The sequence below is a fragment of the Bufo gargarizans genome, chromosome 3 (genome assembly GCF_014858855.1).
Source record: "Bufo gargarizans isolate SCDJY-AF-19 chromosome 3, ASM1485885v1, whole genome shotgun sequence".
In the NCBI taxonomy this organism is placed as follows: Eukaryota; Metazoa; Chordata; class Amphibia; order Anura; family Bufonidae; genus Bufo; species Bufo gargarizans.
The window spans coordinates 283981830-284005001 of record NC_058082.1 but is presented as its reverse complement, the minus strand read 5'-3'; the positions used below and the strand labels follow the sequence as shown (position 1 = coordinate 284005001).

At 47.0% G+C, this 23172-nt stretch overlaps 2 protein-coding genes across 3 annotated transcripts in view; both read right to left on the bottom strand.

Annotated features, from left to right (window-relative positions):
- The window catches only part of TMEM120A (transmembrane protein 120A), a 52205-nt gene extending 44544 nt beyond the window's left edge, over nt 1-7661 (bottom strand). The window contains exon 1 of the mRNA XM_044287289.1: nt 7506-7661. Coding sequence (XP_044143224.1) covers nt 7506-7577 — 72 coding nt within the window. The 5' untranslated portion in view covers nt 7578-7661. The remainder of the gene's footprint in view (nt 1-7505) is intronic.
- Nucleotides 7662-15783: 8122 nt separating this feature from the next.
- Nucleotides 15784-23172, bottom strand: part of STYXL1 (serine/threonine/tyrosine interacting like 1) — a 101190-nt gene continuing 93801 nt past the window's right edge. For both annotated transcript variants that reach the window (XM_044286104.1, XM_044286103.1), the window contains exons 8-9: nt 17436-17548; nt 15784-16465 (exon numbers count right to left, since the gene is read on the bottom strand). In XM_044286104.1, coding sequence (XP_044142039.1) covers nt 16334-16465; nt 17436-17548 — 245 coding nt within the window. In that variant the 3' untranslated portion in view covers nt 15784-16333. The remainder of the gene's footprint in view (nt 16466-17435; nt 17549-23172) is intronic.

The following is a 23172-nucleotide window of genomic DNA, read 5'->3' as shown; positions in this document are numbered from 1 at the left end:
CTGGTCCTCGGGGCAACCAAATTTTATACCAATGGGGATTCCCCTCTCAGCTATTGGCCAAAAAGGATGGGAAATCTGCTGTATTTAAATCTCCGGGAGACTTGAATATGTTTCTGGAGACCCTTGAACTCCCACAGATACATCTACCAGACTGACCTATTCCTCTCAAGCTGCCGTCTTTGCCTCAACAGGAACAATGGCAGACAGTGGGTCCAAAGCCGCAGAGACTCTCAAGGAAGCAAAGAACATCGGCTCTCTGACTCCTGCTCTGAACTGTGCCAGCTACTAGCAGCGTTTTAACCGTTCAACGTCGCTCTGCTTGGTCCTTGTGCTAGTCATCCTACTGTGTACAGGTATTACCTCTTACTGTTTCTCCTATCTGGTTTATATATTTTCAGTTCTTCCTTTGTTGCCTATCACATTAACATGGATCCTTAGGTCTGGGGTGCAGCGGGAAGCTACTCCCGTCATCGACCTCCTCTATCCCCTCCTAGGGTTGCCGACTCTGGTAATCGTCGGAGACGTTGGTCCCTTTTTTTTGTACTATGGCGTTATTTGTTTACTATGTTCTTCATGTATTTGTCTTGTGTGTATTTCCCTCCCCACCACTCTTGTTTTACCCTCCCCTCCCTATCCTTCAGTCCTGTAGGCTTCTCAGCATCCGGATTCTGTGCGTCGACTCTCCTGCACCATGACTGCCTTAACATTTTGTTCCCACAATGGTCGGGGTCTAAATGAACCTGAAAAAAAAAAAAAAAAAATAATGGATGGGGATGGATAACATACCATCTCCACAAACAGACGGTGATGGTGGCTATGCTGCAGGAGATTGTCACGTTCGGGTGTGGGAGGTAAACACCACACCGAACATAGGAGGGAAAGGGGTGAAGGAATAAGGCCTGGAAACTAGGGAAAGGAGATGGACACCTAGTAAAACCCTAACCAAAGTCCTGACTAACTATCAGTATGAACAGACCCCAGAGGTAGGCGAGTTCATACACCGGAATACCTAGTGTCCTAACTCTGGTACTAATGTCAGCACTGAGACAACCTGTTCACTCAAACAGAAGGAAGAGGAACAGTAGTCTCCCTCAGGCCTTAATACAAATGACAGGGAAATGCAACACACAGAATAACCACTTAACTTCAAGTGGCTATGGCAGCACCAGGAACTCGGCCGAGATCCACACAGCAGCTATCCACAACTCCATAGTGGGAGAAACAACAATAAATAGAGAAGGTTAAATGACCATAATAGCCACACCTGGGGAAAGAAGGTGTGGCAAGCACCAGAAACAACACAGGCCTCATTTGATCCAAACGGAAAACATGTCAGATCAAACCACGTGTTGCCAGTCTCGCCGATCTCCTACCACCTGTGGGAACTTCTGTGACAGTACTCCCCCTTCTACGGGTAACCTCCAGACACACAGGACCAACCTTATCCGCATGAGACCTGTGAAAGGCTTTCACCAAACGACTGGCATTAACGTCAGATGCTGGTACCCACATCCTCCCCTCTGGTGTATAACTCTTCCAGTGAACAAGATACTGAAGAAATCTACGGAGAACTCAAGAGTCAATAATCTTGGCGAACTGGAATTCCAAACTACCATCCACCATGACAGAAGCGTGTGGCAAGGAGGACAACTGCAAAGGTTCAACATATCTTTTCAACAAAGATTTGTGAAACACAATATGAATTTTCAGTACCTGCGGAAGTTCAAGATGAAAAGCTACAGGATTAATAATGGCAGTAATCTTAAATGGACCAATAAACCCTGGACCCAACTTCCAAGAAGGAACATTCAACTTAATAATTCTTGTGGACAGCCACACTGAGGTCCGGACCATTCATACGTTTCCTGTCAGCCACAAGTTTATACTTGTTGCCCATATTCATCAAGTTATTTTCAATTTTCCGCTATATAGAAGACAATGATGACGAAAAACATTCCTCCTCATAGATAATGGAAGTATTCAAACAAGAGAATGTGCCAAATTGCGAGTGAAACCCATATGCCCCAAAAATTAGCGACTTACCAGAGGACTCCGGTCTACGATTATGCCATAAACACTCTGCCAAAGACAAAAACGAGGATCATGCCTCCTGGTTCTCAGAGACAAAACACCTTAAAGGGAACCTGTGACCAGTTTTATGGTGTCCTAACTAAGGGCAACATAAATAAGTGACTAAGTGACTCTTAGCAAAATGCTGGGTCACTTTTTTTAATTGACCAGGTCAATCTGCCAAGATCTTGTATTGAAAAGCTCCAGCTGATAATGAGTCATGAATATTTATGAGCTCCTGACTCTCCCCGCCCACCTGCTGCTGAATGACAGTTATTTTCCATATGAATCAGCAGCAGGTGGGCAGGGGAGTGGCTATAGCTCTGAATTAAATAAACACTGGACTCACTGATCAAACACTGACGAGTACATAAGGCTTTGTTCACATTTCCGTATCCGTTTCACATCCGTGAAAGAAAATCAGTCTTTGTTACATCCATGAAGAAGTCCTGAAGCATCCACGTTTGGTCGGTGTGTCCGTTTTTTTACCCTTTGTGTGTCATATATATTCCATGGATGCTGCTCTGCTGAAAATTAATCTCCAGAGAATCTCCTCCTATCAGTGGTCAGTGAAAAACAGATACAAGACAGATGTCATCCGTGTTGTGTCTGTGATTTTCACGGACCTATAGACTTCAATGGGCATTCTTGGTCCACAGTAGGGACCAACATGATGCAGGTCAGCAAAAAAATACTGATGTGCGAACAAACATTAAAATAATTGGGTACGTATGCTGTCCGTGGAAAATGTGGACAGCAGGTCAGTGAAAAATGGAAATGTGAACGAGGCCTAAGGCTAAGGGTTCATGCACAAACTGTGGATCCGCAAAACACAGATACTGCCTGTTTGCATTCTGCATTTTGTGGAACGGAAGAGCTTGTTCCAAATAGAAAAGTCCTATCTTTGTCTGTAATGCGGACAATAATAGGGCACTTTTATTTTTTTTGCATAACAGCCACGCGGACACGGAATGCACACAGAAAAAATAATAATAATAATACATTCATGTGCATGAGCCCTAAAAGGGGTCATCCTGGAAAAGAAAATGATGACTTATTTTTAGACTTGGGTCATCATTATCACATCAGCGGGGGTCCAGTTCTCGGCATTCACGCCGATCAGCTGTTTCAGGAAGCCATTGCACTCACCGAAGCTATGGCGAGTGATGCAGGCTCCCGGCTGTTTTCCCAAGGACAGCGCCGTACATTGTATAGTGGCATTACTTGGTATTGCAGCTCAACCCCATTGACTTGAAGAGGCTGGGGCACATAAGGCCTCTTCTAACAGCTGATCTGTAGGGGTCCCGGATGTCGCCCCCTCGCAGACATGATACTGATGATCTAGCCTGAGGATAGGTCATCAATATCATTACCAGGATAGCCCCTTTAACATTCCTAGAATAAGTAGAGGTCGCAACAGTCAGGGCCCAACGGACCTCTTCTGACTTTTGACATATCCGATAAGTTAGATCTTTCTTGGGAAACCTCATAATTTGTGCTCTAGAAATTAAAATGGCTTGCAGTATGTGCTAACGGAGACCTTACATTATGGCTACATTACTTTAATGGTCAAATAACTGTGTTCTCACTGGGAACAGAAAAACTGCTTGTAAAGTGACACATATGGAGATTATCCTCCAAATACGCCAGTGTGCTAAATAAAGGCAAAGTGTAAGACGAGCCTCCAGTTCCCAGCATTGCTAGGGGCTCCGTGCCAGCCTCAAACCTCTGGCCTCACTACCCTTTGTAAAGATATTGTAGGAGGTCTTGCACATAACTGGATAGTAATGGGACCAAAGGGCACTTCTGACAAAGTCATCTCCATGTGCTGGGGACGGTCAGAAGGTAACCTCCACCATTTACTCACCTTTCACCGCCCTCCTAGTCTGTCTGGTGTGATAAGGCTCACAAAGCCCAAAGATAATGCTGCCTCAATGAGGGCAAAGGTTCCCAAAGGTAAATAAAATGAAAATATGACAGTGTAAGGCATCTTGCACACGAGTGCCCGTGTGCACTCCACATCACGGATACGGACCCATTCACTTGAATGGGTCCGCAATCACGAAGATGTGGAACGGAAGCACGGATCGGAACCCCGCGGAAGCACTACAGAGTGCTTCCGTGGTATTTCTGTCTGTGCCTCCGCACCGCAAAAAAAATAGAACTTGTTCCATTTTTTTGCGGTGCGGGTGGATCACGGACCCTTTCAAGTTGAATGGGTCTTCATTTGTCCCGGCCGCCGCACAGACGTTGCCTGTGCATTGGGGACCGAAAATTGCGGTCCCCAATGCACGGAACGGATGCACAACAATTGTGTACAAGAGGTCTAAAGCCCAGGACTGAAGCAACATGTCACTTATGTCTTTCATGCGAGAAAAAAAACGCTAGAGGAGCAGGCATTGTCTTGTACGTAAGGGCGGCACGGCTACTGCGAATGGGATGTGCTGCTGTAAGAGGTAAAGCCATCCACATGAATGAGCCACTGTGCCTGTAAAACAACCCAAAAAAAGATGTCGTATGGCGGCACCCTGAAAAATATTTTATTTGCTTACACGCAAGACTTTCACTATCTGCGAAATGAACACACCATTTACCTGGTTCATCTGGTTAGGGTGGGTTCACATCATGTTTTATGCCTCCATTTGACGTATACGTTAGAAAAAAAAAAAAAGATACAAAAACGCAGCACTCCACGTTCTTGTATCCTGCAGAGTCCAATAAAAAAAAGAAAACGTTTTTTTTTTTTTTTTTACAATGATATAAAAACGTATATATATGGTAATTTTTTTTTTTTTTACAATGGAACTCTATGGTGAACGGATGTCACTTTATGGCATCAGTCTGAGGCATCCGTTTAATTTAGGCACAAATGGGCTAATTTATCAAACTGGTGTAAAGTAGAACTGGCTTAGTTGCCCATAGCAACCAATCAGATCCCATCTTTCATTTTCCAAAAAGAGCAGTCCATTTTGAAAGGTGGAATCGGATTGGTTGCTATCGGCAACTAAGCCAGTTCTACTTTACATCAGTTTGATAAATGACCCCAAAAATGGGCCCCCACCTCTCCCATGAAGCACCACCAATTTCCACTAAGCCCTGACTCTAAATGCGCCAAATTGCACTATTTTAGACTAGATTTTTGCCACAGATACATTAGTAAATCTTTGTGCTGACGAACTGCTCAGTGCTATGCCAGTATTTGTGTGTGCGGCAACACATGGCAGGTCTGCTGCAGAAAATCTGACTGAAAATCCGCAGCACCTCTTCCGATATTCTGCAGCGGCAAAATCTCAACCTAAGGGCTCATGCACACAAGCATATTTTTTGTCCACAACTGATCCGCTGTTTTTGTAAATACCGCAAATCCACAGCGTATGCGCCACGTGCGGCTGTAGTACATGTAAGCTAGATCCATATCTACATCATGACTTCTGTAGCTGAAGCCATTTTACTTTACTGGATCCGTCAACTTATAGGGGCATTATTCTTACTGGGGGGCACTAATCGGGGCATTATTCTTACTGGGGGGGCACTAATGGGGGGCATTATTCTTACTGGGGGGGGGCACTAATAGGGGCATTATACTTACAGTATTTTCCTACAAGGACTGCTGCTTCCATTGCGGAGCGCTCATTAGTGCAGCCTTTACCTCCCCACCAACTTGTGTTCCCCTCCTCCATTTGCTGGCGCTGCTGACTGGAGTACAGGACCTGCGAGACGTCATCATGCTGGAGCGCAGGTTCTGAGCGTTCATAGCTGCTCAAGCAAATGGAGGAGGTGAGTGCTTTTTTTTTTTTTGTTTGTTTCAGAAGCAGAATAGGACACTAATGGGGTTCATTATTCTAACTGGGAACACTAATAGGAGATATTATTCTTACTGGGGGGGCACTAATGGGGCATTGATCTAACTTGGGGCACTAATGGGGCATTATTTTAACTGGGGGCACTAATGGGAGGCATTATTCTTACTGGGGGGCACTAATGGGTGGCATTTTTCTTCCTGGGGGACACTAATGGGGGCATTATTCTTCCTGGGGAGCATTAATGGGGGCATTATTTTAACTGGGGGCACTAATGGGAGGCATTATTCTTACTGGGGGGGGGCACTAATAGGGGCATTATACTTACATTATTTTCCTACAAGAACTGTTGCTTCCATTGCGGAGCGCTCATTAGTGCAGCCTTTACCTCCCCCACCAACTTGTGTTAATAAAAATAAAAAAAGCACTCACCTCCTCCATCTGCTGGCGCTGCTGACTGGAGGAAAGGACCTGCGAGACGTCATCATGCTGGAGCGCAGGTTCTGAGCGTTCATAGCTGCTCAAGCAAATGGAGGAGGTGAGTGGGGGGCACTAATGGGGGCATTATTCTAACTGGGGGCACTAATGGGGGGGCATTATTCTAACTGGGGGCATTATTCTAACCGGGGGCACTAATGGGGGCATTATTCTTACTGGGGCACACTAATGGGGACATTATTCTTACTGGGGGCACTAATGGGGGCATTATTCTAACTGGGAGCACTAATGGGGGGCATTATTCTAACTGGGAGCACTAATGGGGGGCATTATTCTAACTGGGAGCACTAATGGGGGGCATTATTCTAACTGGGAGCACTAATGGGGGGCATTATTCTAACTGAGGCACACTAATGGGGGCATTATTCTAACTGAGACACACTAATGGGTGTCATTATTCTAACTGGGGGCACTAATGGGGGGCATTATTCTTACTGAGGCACACTAATGGGGATATTATTCTTACTGGGCACACTAATGGGTGGCATTCTTACTGGGGGCACTAATGGGGGGGCACTGATCTAACTGGGAGCACTAATGGGGGCATTATTCTTACTGGGGAGCATTAATGGGGGCATTATTCTTACTGGGAGGCACTAATGGGGGCATTATTCTTAGTGGGGGCGCTAATGGAGGCATTATTCTTACTGGGGGCGCTAACGGAGGCATTATTCTTACTGGGGGCGCTAATGGAGGCATTATTCTTACTGGGGGGCAGTGGCACTAATGGGGGCATTAAAATGACAGTATGACATTATACACCGATTGTTAAACCACGCCCACAGCCACACCTCCTTGGGGTGTGGCTTAACGTGGCCGGATTTTTTTTTTAGGGGAAAGATGGCAACCAAACATAGATGTAGCATTGTAGAGGATGCACCATTATTAGGATTGCAGTATGTAAGCATACACAAGGCATGTAACAGGGCACTGTCACTGACGTCTGTGTACACACACTTACTGGTCTGGACCGCTGTTACCATGGAGACCGCCTCAGCCCATATACTTTCCTCTGTTAAATGAAAAGTGTCAAGTGCTCCAGCTCCGCCAATCACAAGGAGAGGGAGGGGCATATGTCTAATCGCACAGGGTCCACTTACGGGGGTGGCTAGAGGCGTGCCACCTACCGCTACCCACCTGGATCTCGCTGTAATGCTGCTGCAGTTCTTCCCACTCCCGCACGCAGTCAGGCAGGGCCGAGGACGTCATATCGACCTCACTGGAGACTTCTCCCTTGTGTGCAGCTCCAGCTCCACTTCCTGCTTATTGTTTGGAACCAATAACAAGGGCGGCCACGCCCCCTACCTGATGGCCTATCACGAGCTCCGGTGGAGGGGGCTCGCATGTCACGTGATGTGCTACAGCTCTGTGGGCGGTTGCGTTTTGCTACCGCCTCCTCCGCACTGTGTGAAGAGGGAGCTGCAGCTGGAGGCGCAGACGCACTGCTCATATTCTCCAGCGTTCTGTAGTGGCCCTTGTATGCGCCAGTCAGGGAAGAGGCCCCCGCCATTAGGGCACCCTTGGGAGTTTCAGGAAATGTTATATGCAGATTTTCAGTGGATTTCTTCCTTTCAGTTAATGAGGCTGTCACCTCTCCCCATACCACGATCCAGGGGTCTGCAGTCTGAATGGCTCCGCCAGTTCCATAGAAATGAATGTGTGCTACTGCTCCACTCAGAGACCTGGCCCCTCAGTCCCACAGGTGGGCCCCATGTTCCGATACTTGTCCTGCTGTGGATAGGTAACCTTTTTAATGGGTTTGTCCAAATGTGGGGGCTCTTTTACAGGTGCCTGAGGAACGTTGTGCCTGCTGCCTGTGCCATGATTGTATTCAGGGGCTCAGTGCAGGAACAGGTCAGACATACAGACTGGAGAGGGAACAGAGGCACATACAGGAACTATTGCCGGATACACAGACATAGAGCTGGGCAGGTGCAAACAAACAGAAAGATGGATTAACCTCTACATGGAGCAGAACACACAGCAAGCAAGGGCAATTAACCCCTGCCTTGCTGAACAGAACAAAGAGGCAAGACACACCACAAAGTATCCGTGGCCAGTACACACGAGACAGAGGCAGGTGTACATTGACACATGGCCCTAGATACATACCACCAGTATCTAGCAACCATCCTAGATGGCATACAATGGGACACCACAAGTATCCATGGCCAGTATACACGGGACAGGCAGGTGTACACTGCTACACCGACACATGGCCCTAGATACATACCACCAGTAACTAGCAACCATCCTACACGGCGTACAATGGGACACTCACAAGTATCCATGGCCAGTACACACGAGACAGGCAGGTATACACTGCTACACCGACACATGGCCCTAGATACACTCCACCAGTATCGGGCTGCCAGCCCACGCAGCATTCAATGGGACACCACAAGTATCCATAGCCAGTACACACGAGACAGAGGCAGGTGTGCACTGCTACACCGACACATGGCCCTAGATACACTCCACCAGTATCGGGCTGCCAGCCCACGCAGCATTCAATGGGACACCACAAGTATCCATAGCCAGTACACACGAGACAGAGGCAGGTGTGCACTGCTACACCGACACATGGCCCTAGATACACTCCACCAGTATCGGGCTACCAGCCCACGCAGCATACAATGGGACACCACAAGTATCCATGGCCAGTACACACGAGACTGAGGCAGGTATACACTGCTACACCGACACATGGCCCTAGATACATACCACCAGTATCGGGCAACCAGTCTACACGGCGTACAATGGGACACCACCAGTATCCGCGGCCAGTACACACAAGACAGAGGCAGGTGTACACTGCTACACCGACACATGGCCCTAGATACACTCCACCAGTATCGGGCTACCAGCCCACGCAGCATACAATGGGACACCACAAGTATCCATGGCCAGTACACACGAGACTGAGGCAGGTGTGCACTGCTACATCGACACATGGCCCTAGATACATACCACCAGTATCAGGCAACCAGCCCACGCAGCATTCAATGGGACACCACAAGTATCCGCGGCCAGTACACATGAGACTGAGGCAGGTGTGCACTGCTACACCGACACATGGCCCTAGATACGCTCCACCAGTATCGGGCAACCAGCCCACACAGCATTCAATGGGACACCACAAGTATCCATGGCCAGTACACACGAGACAGAGGCAGGTGTACATTGACACATGGCCCTAGATACATACCACCAGTAACTAGCAACCATCCTACATGGCATACAATGGGACACCACAAGTATCCATGGCCAGTACACACGAGACAGAGGCAGGTGTACACTGCCACATTGACACATGGCCCTATATACATACCACCAGTATCTAGCAACCATCCTACATGGCATACAATGGGACACCACAAGTATCCATGGCCAGTACACACGAGACAGAGGCAGGTGTGCACTGCTACACCGACACATGGCCCTAGATACACTCCACCAGTATCGGGCTACCAGCCCACGCAGCATACAATGGGACACCACAAGTATCCATGGCCAGTACACACGAGACTGAGGCAGGTATACACTGCTACACCGACACATGGCCCTAGATACATACCACCAGTATCGGGCAACCAGTCTACACGGCGTACAATGGGACACCACCAGTATCCGCGGCCAGTACACACAAGACAGAGGCAGGTGTGCACTGCTACACCGACACATGGCCCTAGATACACTCCACCAGTATCGGGCTACCAGCCCACGCAGCATACAATGGGACACCACAAGTATCCATGGCCAGTACACACGAGACTGAGGCAGGTGTGCACTGCTACATCGACACATGGCCCTAGATACATACCACCAGTATCAGGCAACCAGCCCACGCAGCATTCAATGGGACACCACAAGTATCCATGGCCAGTACACATGAGACTGAGGCAGGTGTGCACTGCTACACCGACACATGGCCCTAGATACGCTCCACCAGTATCGGGCAACCAGCCCACGCAGCATTCAATGGGACACCACAAGTATCCATGGCCAGTACACACGAGACAGAGGCAGGTGTACATTGACACATGGCCCTAGATACATACCACCAGTAACTAGCAACCATCCTACATGGCATACAATGGGACACCACAAGTATCCATGGCCAGTACACACGAGACAGAGGCAGGTGTACACTGCCACATTGACACATGGCCCTATATACATACCACCAGTATCTAGCAACCATCCTACATGGCATACAATGGGACACCACAAGTATCCATGGCCAGTACACACGAGACAGAGGCAGGTGTGCACTGCTACACCGACACATGGCCCTAGATACGCTCCACCAGTATCGGGCAACCAGCCCACGCAGCATTCAATGGGACACCACAAGTATCCATGGCCAGTACACGAGACAGAGGCAGGTGTGCACTGCTACACCGACACATGGCCCTAGATACACTCCACCAGTATCGGGCTACCAGCCCACGCAGCATACAATGGGACACCACAAGTATCCATGGCCAGTACACACGAGACTGAGGCAGGTATACACTGCTACACCAACACATGGCCCTAGATACATACCACCAGTATCGGGCAACCAGTCTACACGGCGTACAATGGGACACCACCAGTATCCGCGGCCAGTACACACAAGACAGAGGCAGGTGTACACTGCTACACCGACACATGGCCCTAGATACACTCCACCAGTATCGGGCAACCAGCCCACGCAGCATACAATGGGACACCACAAGTATCCATGGCCAGTACACACAAGACTGAGGCAGGTGTGCACTGCTACATCGACACATGGCCCTAGATACATACCACCAGTATCAGGCAACCAGCCCACGCAGCATTCAATGGGACACCACAAGTATCCATGGCCAGTACACACGAGACAGAGGCAGGTGTGCACTGCTACATCGACACATGGCCCTAGATACGCTCCACCAGTATTGGGCAACCAGTCTACATGGCATACAATGGGACACAAGTATCCGCGGCCAGTACACATGAGACTGAGGCAGGTGTGCACTGCTACATCGACACATGGCCCTAGATATGCTCCACCAGTATCGGGCAACCAGCCCACGCAGCATTCAATGGGACACCACAAGTATCCATGGCCAGTACACACGAGACAGAGGCAGGTGTACACTGCCACATTGACACATGGCCCTAGATACATACGACCAGTATCTAGCAACCATCCTACATGGCATACAATGGGACACCACAAGTATCCATGGCCAGTACACACGAGACAGAGGAAGGTATACACTGCTACACCGACACATGGCCCTAGATACATGCCACCAGTATCTAGCAACCATCCTACATGGCATACAATGGGACACCACCAGTATCCGCAGCCAGTACATACGAGACAGAGGCAGGTGTGCACTGTTACACCGACACATGGCCCTAGATACGCTCCAACAGTATCGGGCAACCAGCCCACGCAGCATACAATGGAACACCACAAGTATCCGCGGCCAGTACACACGAGACAGAGGCAGGTGTACATTGACACATGGCCCTAGACACATACCACCAGTATCTAGCAACCATCCTACATGGCATACAATGGGACACCACAAGTATCCATGGCCAGTACATACGAGACAGAGGCAGGTGTGCACTGCTACACCGACACATGGACCTAGATACATACCACCAGTATCAGGCAACCAGCCCACGCAGCATTCAATGGGACACTCACAAGTATCCGCGGCCAGTACACACGAGACAGAGGCAGGTGTGCACTGCTACACCGACACATGGCCCTAGATACATACCACCAGTATCTAGCAACCATCCTACATGGCATACAATGGGACACCACAAGTATCCATGGCCAGTACACACGAGACAGAGGCAGGTGTACACTGCTACACCGACACATGGCCCTAGATACATACCACCAGTATCTAGCAACCATCCTACATGGCATACAATGGGACACCACTAATATCCATGGCCAGTACACATGAGACAGAGGCAGGTATACACTGCTACACCGACACATGGCCCTAGATACACTCCACCAGTATCTAGCAACCATCCTACATGGCATACAATGGGACACCACAAGTATCCATGACCAGTACACACGAGACAGAGGCAGGTGTGCACTGCTACACCAACACATGGCCCTAGATACATACCACCAGTATCGGGCAACCAGTCTACACGGCGTACAATGGGACACCACAAGTATCCGCGGCCAGTACACATGAGACTGAGGCAGGTGTGCACTGCTACACCGACACATGGCCCTAGATACGCTCCACCAGTATCGGGCAACCAGCCCACACAGCATTCAATGGGACACCACAAGTATCCGCGGCCAGTACACACGAGACAGAGGCAGGTGTGCACTGCTACACCGACACATGGCCCTAGATACACTCCACCAGTATCGGGCTACCAGCCCACGCAGCATACAATGGGACACCACAAGTATCCATGGCCAGTACACACGAAACAGAGGCAGGTGTGCACTGCTACACCGACACCGACACATGGCCCTATATACATACCACCAGTATCTAGCAACCATCCTACATGGCATACAATGGGACACCACAAGTATACATGGCCAGTATACACGGGAAAGAGACAGGTGTGCACTGCCACACCAACACATGGTCCTATATACACGCCATCAGTATCGAGCAACCAGTCTACACGGTATACAATGGGACACCACCAGTATCCTCAGCCAGTACACATGAGACAGAGGTGTACTGCCACACCGACACATAGCCCTAGATACACACCACCAGTATCCGGCAACCAACCTACATGGCATACATTGGAAGACATGAGCAGGTGGCATAATACTGCTGTTGTATTCAGGGCACAGCGTATGGCACTGAGATAAGTTTGTGTTAGTATGTAGGGTGAGGATGTGTTGGTAAAGTGAGAAGCCGAAGGCATGTGAGTGGCCTAGAGAAGTCATCATGGTGGTCTGAACTGGATGGTGAATAATTCTGGAGGAGGTAGGTCTACAAAGCAATGATGGGGGGTATCACTGTCTTTTGTGAGAACTCCAAGCATACATTTACAACTATTCAGGCCATAATGGGAGTTGTACTTTCATACTGTAGAAACTTATATGGCAAGAGCTAACCTGACTATCTGTACTAAGCTGTTTTTGAACTGGTCCTGTATATATGTACTTGAGCTTGGTTCCGATGCTGTATATATGTACTGTGCTTGGTTGTGGTGCTGTATATACGTAATGAACTTGATTCTGGTGCTATATATGTAGCTCGGCCGCTCCATCCTCAATGCGCCTGCGCCGGGTGTAGATGTGACGTCATCGGCGCAGGCGCATTGAGGATGGAGCGCTGAGCAAGCGTCCTCCTCTCAGTGCGCCTGTGCCAACTGAAGACCGGTGCGGCGCAGGCACAAGATTTAGAAAGCAGACAGGGCTAGCCAGAGAACGAGAGCGGTCGCTGGCCCTGTCAATCAGCAGGAGGAGGGGGCATTTATTTGAAAGGAGGATACGGCTGCTACCAGCAAGTAGCCGCCCTACTTGCTGGTAGAGAGGTAATTTACATATTATACAAGTGCGTTTTTTTAAGAAACTACTGAATGAAAAAGAGTAAGAGGACTAAATATTAATAAATCGCAGTATAAGGATTTTAAGTAGCCAAAAAATGAAAAATGACTTTAGTGGGGTGACAGAAGCTCTTTAAATTCCCATTTCAGGCTGGTTTAATGCACTACACATATCCACTTCTAGGTGTCATTTTAACGCAATTTATATAGGTCAGCACACAAGAATTTAGGGAGATTAGGAGAGATTATTAGGAGTAAGGGTTCTTTCACAATTGCGGAAGAGGATTCCAGCAGACAGTTCTGTCGCCGGAACTGCCTGACGAATCCGTCAAAAAACATGCAAACTGATGGCATTTGTCAGACGGATCAGGATCCTGATCCTTATGACAAATGCATTGAAATGCCGGATCCTTCTCTCCGGTGTCATCCAGAAAAACGGATCCGGCATTTATTTTTTTCACTTTTTTTTGCGGTCTGAGCATGCGCAGACTGCAATGCTGGATCTGTTTTGCCGGAACACTCGGGGCCGGCATTAATGCATTTCTGCATTTCAATAGGAAAAAACCTTAGTTGTGGTGCATGCTGCGGTATTATCTCCGTCCTGAAAAGTCAAAAAGACTGAACTGAAGACATCCTGATGCATCCTGAACGGATTGCTCTCTATTCAGAATGCATTAGGATAAAACTGATCAGTTTTTTCCTGGTATTGCGCCCCTAGGACGGAACTTAATGCCGGAAAAGAATAACGCTAGTGTGAAAGTACCCTTAGGAGAGGAGACAGACTTGGCTCTGTCCTCCTGGGCCTAGCCCAGGGAGTGAAGCTACTTCAACCTTTGTAGTCCAAGACTAGGACTTATTGATCCTTTACTGTAATACCCCTTACAGGGACGCTTCCGAGGTTTAAGAGAATAATTGCTATATCTTGTGCAACATTTTCAAAGAGTGGAGCAGAGAGTTTGCCTGCCATGAGGGAGACCGCCCTTGGGTTCCTGAATCACTGAAGCACTGAATATTGCTGAATAGTTGAGTGCAGAATAGAACTTACAGAGGATCCAAACTATTATTGAAAGGCTGAGTAACCAGAGCGAGATCAGGAACCAAGTACATGTAAAATCATCACTTCTATACAGTTGATCTGGAACCTACATACACCATCTCACTGAGTCTGCTAATCAGGATTTTCAGCTTTACCATCTGTACTTATGACAAAGAACTGCTTTTGGATGATACTTATTGCAAGACTACAATTTACAAATAAAATTCCTGCTTAGTTCAACTACTGACTCTCTCATCATTCTACTCCATCTTCTAATTGCACCTTACGGTGCTGGCGTCACGAACACAGGAGCCCAGCCACCAAAGCACCCTAAGCCGGCCCAGGGGACAATTGAACTGTGAGTACTACTACCCTCACTCGGCACATCATCACAATTACACTCACATACCACCCCTAGGGTGCGGTTAATGAGCTTAGCTGTGGTCCCATTCCTGTGCTGTATTTATATCATGAGCTTGGTATGGCACCACTACTACACTGTCTATAAGATCACACTAGCCAGTGCATGGCATGCTCTCCATTCACTGCTATAGGGCTTCTGAAAATAGCAGAGCCAGTCTCATAGAGGTGAAAGCAAGGGGGCTGCACATGTGTGGCTTGCTTTCCATTCATTTGGGGGGCCTATTCTTGAGAATTAAATGGGACCCATTTGGGATACCTGTTGAATATTTGTGGAATGTCCTATTAATATGCCATAAATGTCCCACATAGGACAACCTCTTGAAGCCTTAGCGATGCATTCTTTTCTCCATAAAATTCAGTTCCATTTTACATTTGATGCTACAAATTTATTTATGTATTCAGTACCCTATTATGGTCACGGAGGCGTGGGCAAGGTGGCAAAAAGACCTCTTGCACAGAGTGCCATGCAATCGGAGGCCTCCCCCGATTCCAACATCTCCACATACTACAAAAAGTGGCCAACAAGAGCTTCACTTGTCTGAACGGTTCACGTTTTCTGCCAAAACAGGATTGCATTTCATTTGAGGAAAGCAAGGAATCTTTTCAAGTAAATCTAAGGTTTGATGTGAGTGATGATTATCCTTTAGCCATAGTATAAATTGTAGAGCTAGATGCCTACGTGGCATCTGTCACCCATAGTCTGCTGCCCATGCCACCCCACAAAACAAAGCAACCACCATGTATCAATGGAAGCCAAAAGGGCCTCTGACCCGTGAATGGGGTTGATCCATTTGACGTATTCACACCAGGAGGTTTCTAACACATACATGAAATGGATCACTTATATGTAGTAGGAAAGGTGCCTTATACAGTATATTACTCGAGTCTGATGGAACCGTACAAAAAAAGGTAATTTAGAAAAAAACAACAGTAGTTCCTGCCATAATTGGTAATGGTGAAATCATTAAAACTTCGGATCAGATATGTCAGTAAGCCGGTGCCCTAAAACAGTCTTTTCCCATTCAGACAGCTGCTGTACAAATCCTCTGTTCGGCCTCATATTGGTTTTACATTTAAGAACGTGATTCCAAGCTTCCTGGAAAACCCAAAAACATCAAGTTAGATGAGACAGAGGATCACGTTTTCTGCTTGTTTCTCTTAGGCTACTTTCACACTGGCGTTTTGGTTTCCGTTTGTGAAATACGTTTCAGGGCTCTCACAAGCGGTCCAAAACGGAGCAGTCACCATTCTGCTCTGGAGACTGACACCAAAATGCTGCTTGCAGCGTTTTGCTGTCCGCCTGACAATTGCGGAGGCGAACGGATCCGTCCTGACACACAATGTAAGTGAATGGGGACGGATCCGTTTTCACTGACACAATCTGGCACAATAGAAAACAGATCCGTCCTCCATTGACTTTCAGTGGTGTTCAAGACAGATCCGTTTTGGCTATGTTAATGATAATACAAACGGATCGGTCCTGGCACACAATGTAAGTCAATGGGGACGGATCAGTTTTCACTGACACAATATAGCACAATAGAAAATGGATCCGTCCCCCATTGACTTTCACTGATGCACTGAACGGATGCAGATGGTTGTATTATCTGAACGGATCGGTCTGTGCAGATCCATGACGGATCCGCACCAAACGCGAGTGTGAAAGTAGCCTTAGTGCACTATAATTTCATCCAGATCTCCATCTACTTCCATGTCAACACAGATGCAAACATACAGGTATCACTGTTCAAAACAGGTTAGGGCTCATTCACACAACAGTAGTCAATTGCGGATCCGCAAAACACGGATACTGACCCGCCACTATGATAGAAATGCCTATTCTTGTCCGAAATTGCATACAAGAATAGGACATGCTCTATATTTTTTGCAGGACTGCGGAATGGAACTACGGATGCGAACAGCACACATTGAAATGAATGGGTCCGTACCCATTCCGCAAAATTGCGGAACAGATGCGGACCCGTTCATACGGTCATGTGAATGAGCCCTTAGATGTAGATATTTGAATCTGTTTTAGTAGTAACATACAAGTATTGACTCATTACCTGGAGCGGGCATCTTCTGGAATGGATGATGTAGGCGATTAACACAGCACTGCTGCGGCTGATCCCCAACGTGGAAAAGACAAGAACTGCGCAGTTTGTTGCCATGTGAGCATCTAGGAAAAGAGATGAAATGCGTCAGGATGCATTCCTATTATTCAGAAGAAAACGCAGTATCCACCACGCCTCCCTCTGGTACTTGAAGATTATCTACGGACACCTTACATTATATGTATACTATCTCCGTTTCATCGGAAGAACTGAAGAAAAAAAAACAGGATCCTGTAAAACAACGGATCCTGTGCATCAGTAATGCACATGGTCCGTTTTTTACAGGAGCCTGTCAAAAACAGGTCCTGTTGCACCTTTGGCATCCATTTGAGCCATTTGCTTCTGAGATCCGTTTTTTTAAATGTAAAAAAGTACTGTATGCAGATTTTTTTTTTTCGTCTAAAATAACGGATCTCTTACGGAAATGGCTCAAACAGGTGCCAACTGAGCATAACTAATGCACAGGATCCAGTTTTTTTTTCCTGTTTTTCCGGGAAACGGAGCTGTGAACGTACAGATATTGTTGTGTATATACTACTATAGTCTCTACTTATGTAGCAGCATCATATCCTTTACAGTGAAGAAAAGCAAAGAAACAAAGCAGCGGAGGACACTGTACAATCCAATGTGTATGGGGAGCTCCTGACTCTTCCCCGACTTGGGTCCTTTTGGGTTTGGCAGCAGCTTTTTCCTCCCTTCGCACAGGAATCGCACCCAGGTAAGCAGGGGGACAGCTGTCGTTGGCTGAAAACTACTGAGCGTGTAGAGCATACAGTGTCCGCAGAGGTATTAGTGTACCACTGAATGACGGGACTGGAGATAAGAAGTGATTCATCGAGCCTCCATTACTGTGTTAGCGGTGTCATCGATGAGATAAGAGCAGAACACAACAGATTTAATGGAGTGTATTCAAACCCAGTATCTATATGTATCTTGTGATGTCTCCATCCGTCTCTATGAGCCCATCATGCCAAAATCTTTATGTAACTTGGTCCTGTGTAGCTTTTTCTTTAACCCTTAAATCCCAGGCCGATTTTTGCAAATCTGACATGTGTCACTTTATGTGGTAATAACTTTGGAACACTTTTACTTATCCAAGCCATTCTGAGATTGTTTTCTCGAGACACATCGTACTTCGTGACAGTGGTAAATTTGAGTCGCTATATTACAGCTTTATTTATAAAAATAATCCAAAATGTACCAAAAATTTGGAGAAATTCACTTCATTTTCTAAATTTTAATTTCTCTACTTTTAAGGCCCTTTGCACACGACCGTGTGCTGGCCAGGCGCGCGCTGCGGACCGCAAATTGCGGTCCGCAATGCACGGGCACTGGCCGCGGGGCAGCCGCATGCGGATCGCGGACCCATTCACTTGAAAAGGGTCCGAGATCCGTGCGTTACGCAAAACAAATTCTATTTTTTTGCGGAACGGAAGCACGAAACATGGGGTTCCGTGTTTCCGTTCCGCACCGCATCTCCAGATTTGTGGACCTATTCAAGTGAATGGGTCTGCATCCGTGGTGCGGAATGCACACGGCCGGTGCCCCGTGTATTGTGGACCCGCAATACGGCCAACGACGGGGCAACGGCCATGTGCAAGAGGCCTGAGACAGATAGTAATACCTCATAAAATGGTTATGAATCAACATTCCCCATATGTCTGCTTTATGTTGGCATAATTTTGTAAATGTCATTTTATTTTTTTAAGACGTTAGAAGGCTTAGAAGTTTAGAAGCAATTTTTTACAATTTTGAACAAAATTTCCAAAACCATTTTTTAAGCACCAATTCAGTTATAAAGTGATTTTGAGGAGCTTACGTAATAGAAACCACCCATAAATGACCCAATTTTAGAAACTGCACCCTTCAAATTATTCTAAACTGATGTTTTAAACTTTGTTAACCCTTGAGGTGTTCCACAAGAATTAAAGGAAAATGGAGGTGAAATTTAAACATTTCATTTTTTTGGTAGATTTTTTATGTTAATCAATTTTTTCTTGCAACACAGCAAGGGCTAACAGCAAAATAAACCACAATATATATTACTCCGATTATGCAGTTTATAGAAATACCCCATATGTGGAGGTAAACTGCTATGGGCTTGTGGCAGTGGTCAGAAGGAAAGGAGCGCCATATGGATTGTGAAGGCAGATTTCGCTAGAATTGTTTTTAGGCACTATTTTGTATTTGAAGAGACCCTGACGTAACCCTACAGTGGAAACCCCCAAAAAGTGACCCAATTTTGGAAACCACTTCGGTTTCACATATTTAGCTGTCAGACACTAGCGATCCGCTAGTGTCTGCTCTGCCCAACCATCCTAATATAATTGCTTTTCGGGCAGCCGTTTTGCTAAAAAAAGAACTTTTATTAATATGCTAATGAGCCTCTAGGTGCTATGGGGGCGTCAGTAGCACCTAGAGGCTCCGTCTACCTTCAGAAACTGCCGCCGCCCAGCGCGTCCCTCCAGCCCGCCCATCTCCTCCTGAATGCGATCCTCGTATGTATTCTGCGCATGCGCAGTGAATGTCTGACCGCTTCCTTGCTCAGACATCTCCACTGCGCCTGCGCGATGACGCCATAGTGCTCCGAGGAACAGGCGCAGTGGAGATGTCTGAGCAGGGAAGCTGTCAGACATTCACTGCGCATGCGCAGAATACATACGCTCACAAGGAGGATCGCATTCAGGAGGAGATGGGCGGGCTGGAGGGACGCGCTGGGCGGCGGCAGTTTCTGAAGGTAGACGGAGCCTCTAGGTGCTACTGACGCCCCCATAGCACCTAGAGGCTCATTAGCATATTAATAAAAGTTCTTTTTTTTAGCAAAACGGCTGCCCCAAAAGCAATTATATTAGGATGGTTGGGCAGAGCAGACACTAGCGGATCGCTAGTGTCTGACAGCTAAATATGTGAAACCGAAGTGGTAGAAACCCTTTAAAGAATATATTAAGGGGGTAGTGAGCACTTTGACCCTCTAAGCGTTTTTTTTACGGAATTTTAATGAAAAATGTTGCTTTAGCCCCAAAGGGGTAACAAGAGAAAAAGCACCCATAACTTGTTACCCATTTTCTCCTGAATACGGCAACACCCCATGTGTGGTGGTAAACTGCTGTGGGGGCACATGGCAGGACTCGGAGCAGAAGGAGCACCATATGGCTTTTGCAGCGCAGATTTTGATGGATTGGTTTATGGGTGCCACTGGTTTTGATTTTTTAAGTGATTGTCTTATGTGGGGGCTCATGTTTTGCAGGATGAGTTGACGGTTTAATTGGTACCATTTTGGGGTACATAAGACTTTTTGATCACTTGGTATTACACTTTTTGTTAGGTTAGGGTTAGACCAGGTGACAAGGTGACCAGAAAATGGCTTTTTTGACACAGTTTTTATTTGTATTTTTTTTACGGCGTTCATCTGACGGGGTGGATTATGTGATATTTTTATAGAGCTGGTCGATACGAATGTGGCGATACCTAATATATCAACTTTTCATTTTTTCCCCTATTATTTACAATTGTTTTCTTAACTTTATTTTGGGAAAAGGACTTTTTTTTTTTTTTTTTACTTGAAACTTAAAATTTTTTGTAAAACTTTTTTTTGTTAACTTCTCTTTTAACTTTACTGTTTGTCCTACTCTGGGACTTTAACTTTTTGGGGTCTGATCCCCTTTACAATGCATCACAATACTTCTGTATTGTAATGCATTGGCTGTAAGTGTATTACACAGTGTAATACACTTACAGCTTCCTGCCTGTGAGATCCAGGGGGCTGAATCTCACAGGCTGTCACGGAAGGCATGCCATTCCTGCCATCAGGTCCCCATCAACGCAGGGGGCGGGGACATGATGGCCAACCCGCACCCGGCAGGATACTGCATGTGCCGCCGTCAGCGCTGACCGCGGCAATGCAAGGGTTAATGCGCTGGGATCAGTGTTTTCACCTATGCCGGCACATACAGCAGGGGCCCGGTTATCTGTGACTGCCGGACCCCTGCAGCTCATCGGGCGGGCGCAGCTACGGCACTGGGATTTGTGACCCTGATACCAGCGCCGTACATGTACGGCGCTGGTATCCTATGGGTTAAAGGGGTTTTCTAGCTTTTATTGATTTCATTGAGGAAAGGCTATCACTTAATAAAAGCTGGACAACCCATTAAAAGGTACCCATACACGAGATCAGGTGCACTGACCATTTTTGGTTGGGTCAGCAAACTAAGGCTAACTTGAACTTGCGTCAAAACTGTCTGGTAGAGAACAGCCTGCTGTGTTATCTGGATCCGGCACAGCTGGATAGTTCTGCGTGCTCGCCGGACCTTATTGTCTATAACGGGATCTGGTGGGGATCCAGACGCTCCCCGGCTGGATTTGTTGAGTGCAATGATTTTCTTTTTTGTCCGGTCGAATCCGACATCTATGCCGGAGAGCGTTCGTATCTCATAGTCAGTGAGGCACACGGCACTATAAGTCACTGCCAAACAGCCTGCTGGATATCTCTGCTGCAAGTGTGAAGTTAGCCTAAGGCCTAAGACTGTATGTATTTTGGGGTCCACAAAAAACGGATCCGCAAAAAATACGGATGACATCCGTGTACATTCCGTATTTTGTGGAACGGAACAGCTTGCCCCTAATAGAACAGTCCTATCCTTGTCCGTAATGCGGACAATAATAGGACATGTTCTATTTTTTTGCGGAACGGAAACTGAATGCACACGGAGTACCTTCTGTTTTTTGTGTAGGCCCATTGAAATGAATGGTTATGTATACGGTTCGCAAAAAAACCTGAATGGACACGGAATGAAAATACGTTTGTGTGCAAGAGGCCTAAGGCTGGATTCACACCAGCACTAGCAATTTCCATTGTTGTCCTCCGGTAGAGGAGCAGAACAATAAAAATAATGTAAGTGGCGGATCCGGGTCATAAATGAACCAAAATAGTGCTGAACAGACCCCACTGACTATAACGCAGTCCATATGGCTTCCATTCGGTATGCCGATTTTTTTACTGGACATAAAAGTCCTGCATGCAGGACATTTTTTGTCTCCTGTATATGACGGAATGTGCAACAGGGACTCCAATCGGAGCTTCCAACGCAGATGTGAACAAACCTCTATCCGTGTTGGTGTGTTCCAGTCCCCTACATGGGGTGTTCCAACATGCCTGATCCTTTGTTCCCACAGTATATGTCTTCCAATGCCTTATTTCCCTAGCTCCATTGAAAACACATGGATGCTCACCTGAGCCAAGTGTATATGTGTACGGTGGAGTGTGAAAGTATAACTGTTGACAGAACAGCTATTGTCTGTGTAAGGCCAGCTTCAGAAAAGATACTGGGGCAGATTTACTAATCCTATACATGGTGTAAACCTAAGGCCCCTTTAGACCGCCCGATGTTCAGGCAGATTATCGCTACAGAGCATTCATATGAACGCTTGTTAGCGTTATTCTGCAAGTGTAAAGGTACCGCCGATTGGTAATAGAATCGTTTGTGTGGTTACCTAAATCATTGTTTGCCGGCAGCAGATTGTGCCGTCTAAACACCACTCTGCTGCCGGCATACAATGACTGGGGACGAGCAATGGCATTAGCAATCGTTTCTCCCCATACTCTGGAGGAGATTGCTGCATTTAAAGGGAACCTGTCACCATTTTTATGGTGTCCTAACTAAGGGCAACATAAATAAGTGACTGATTCTCT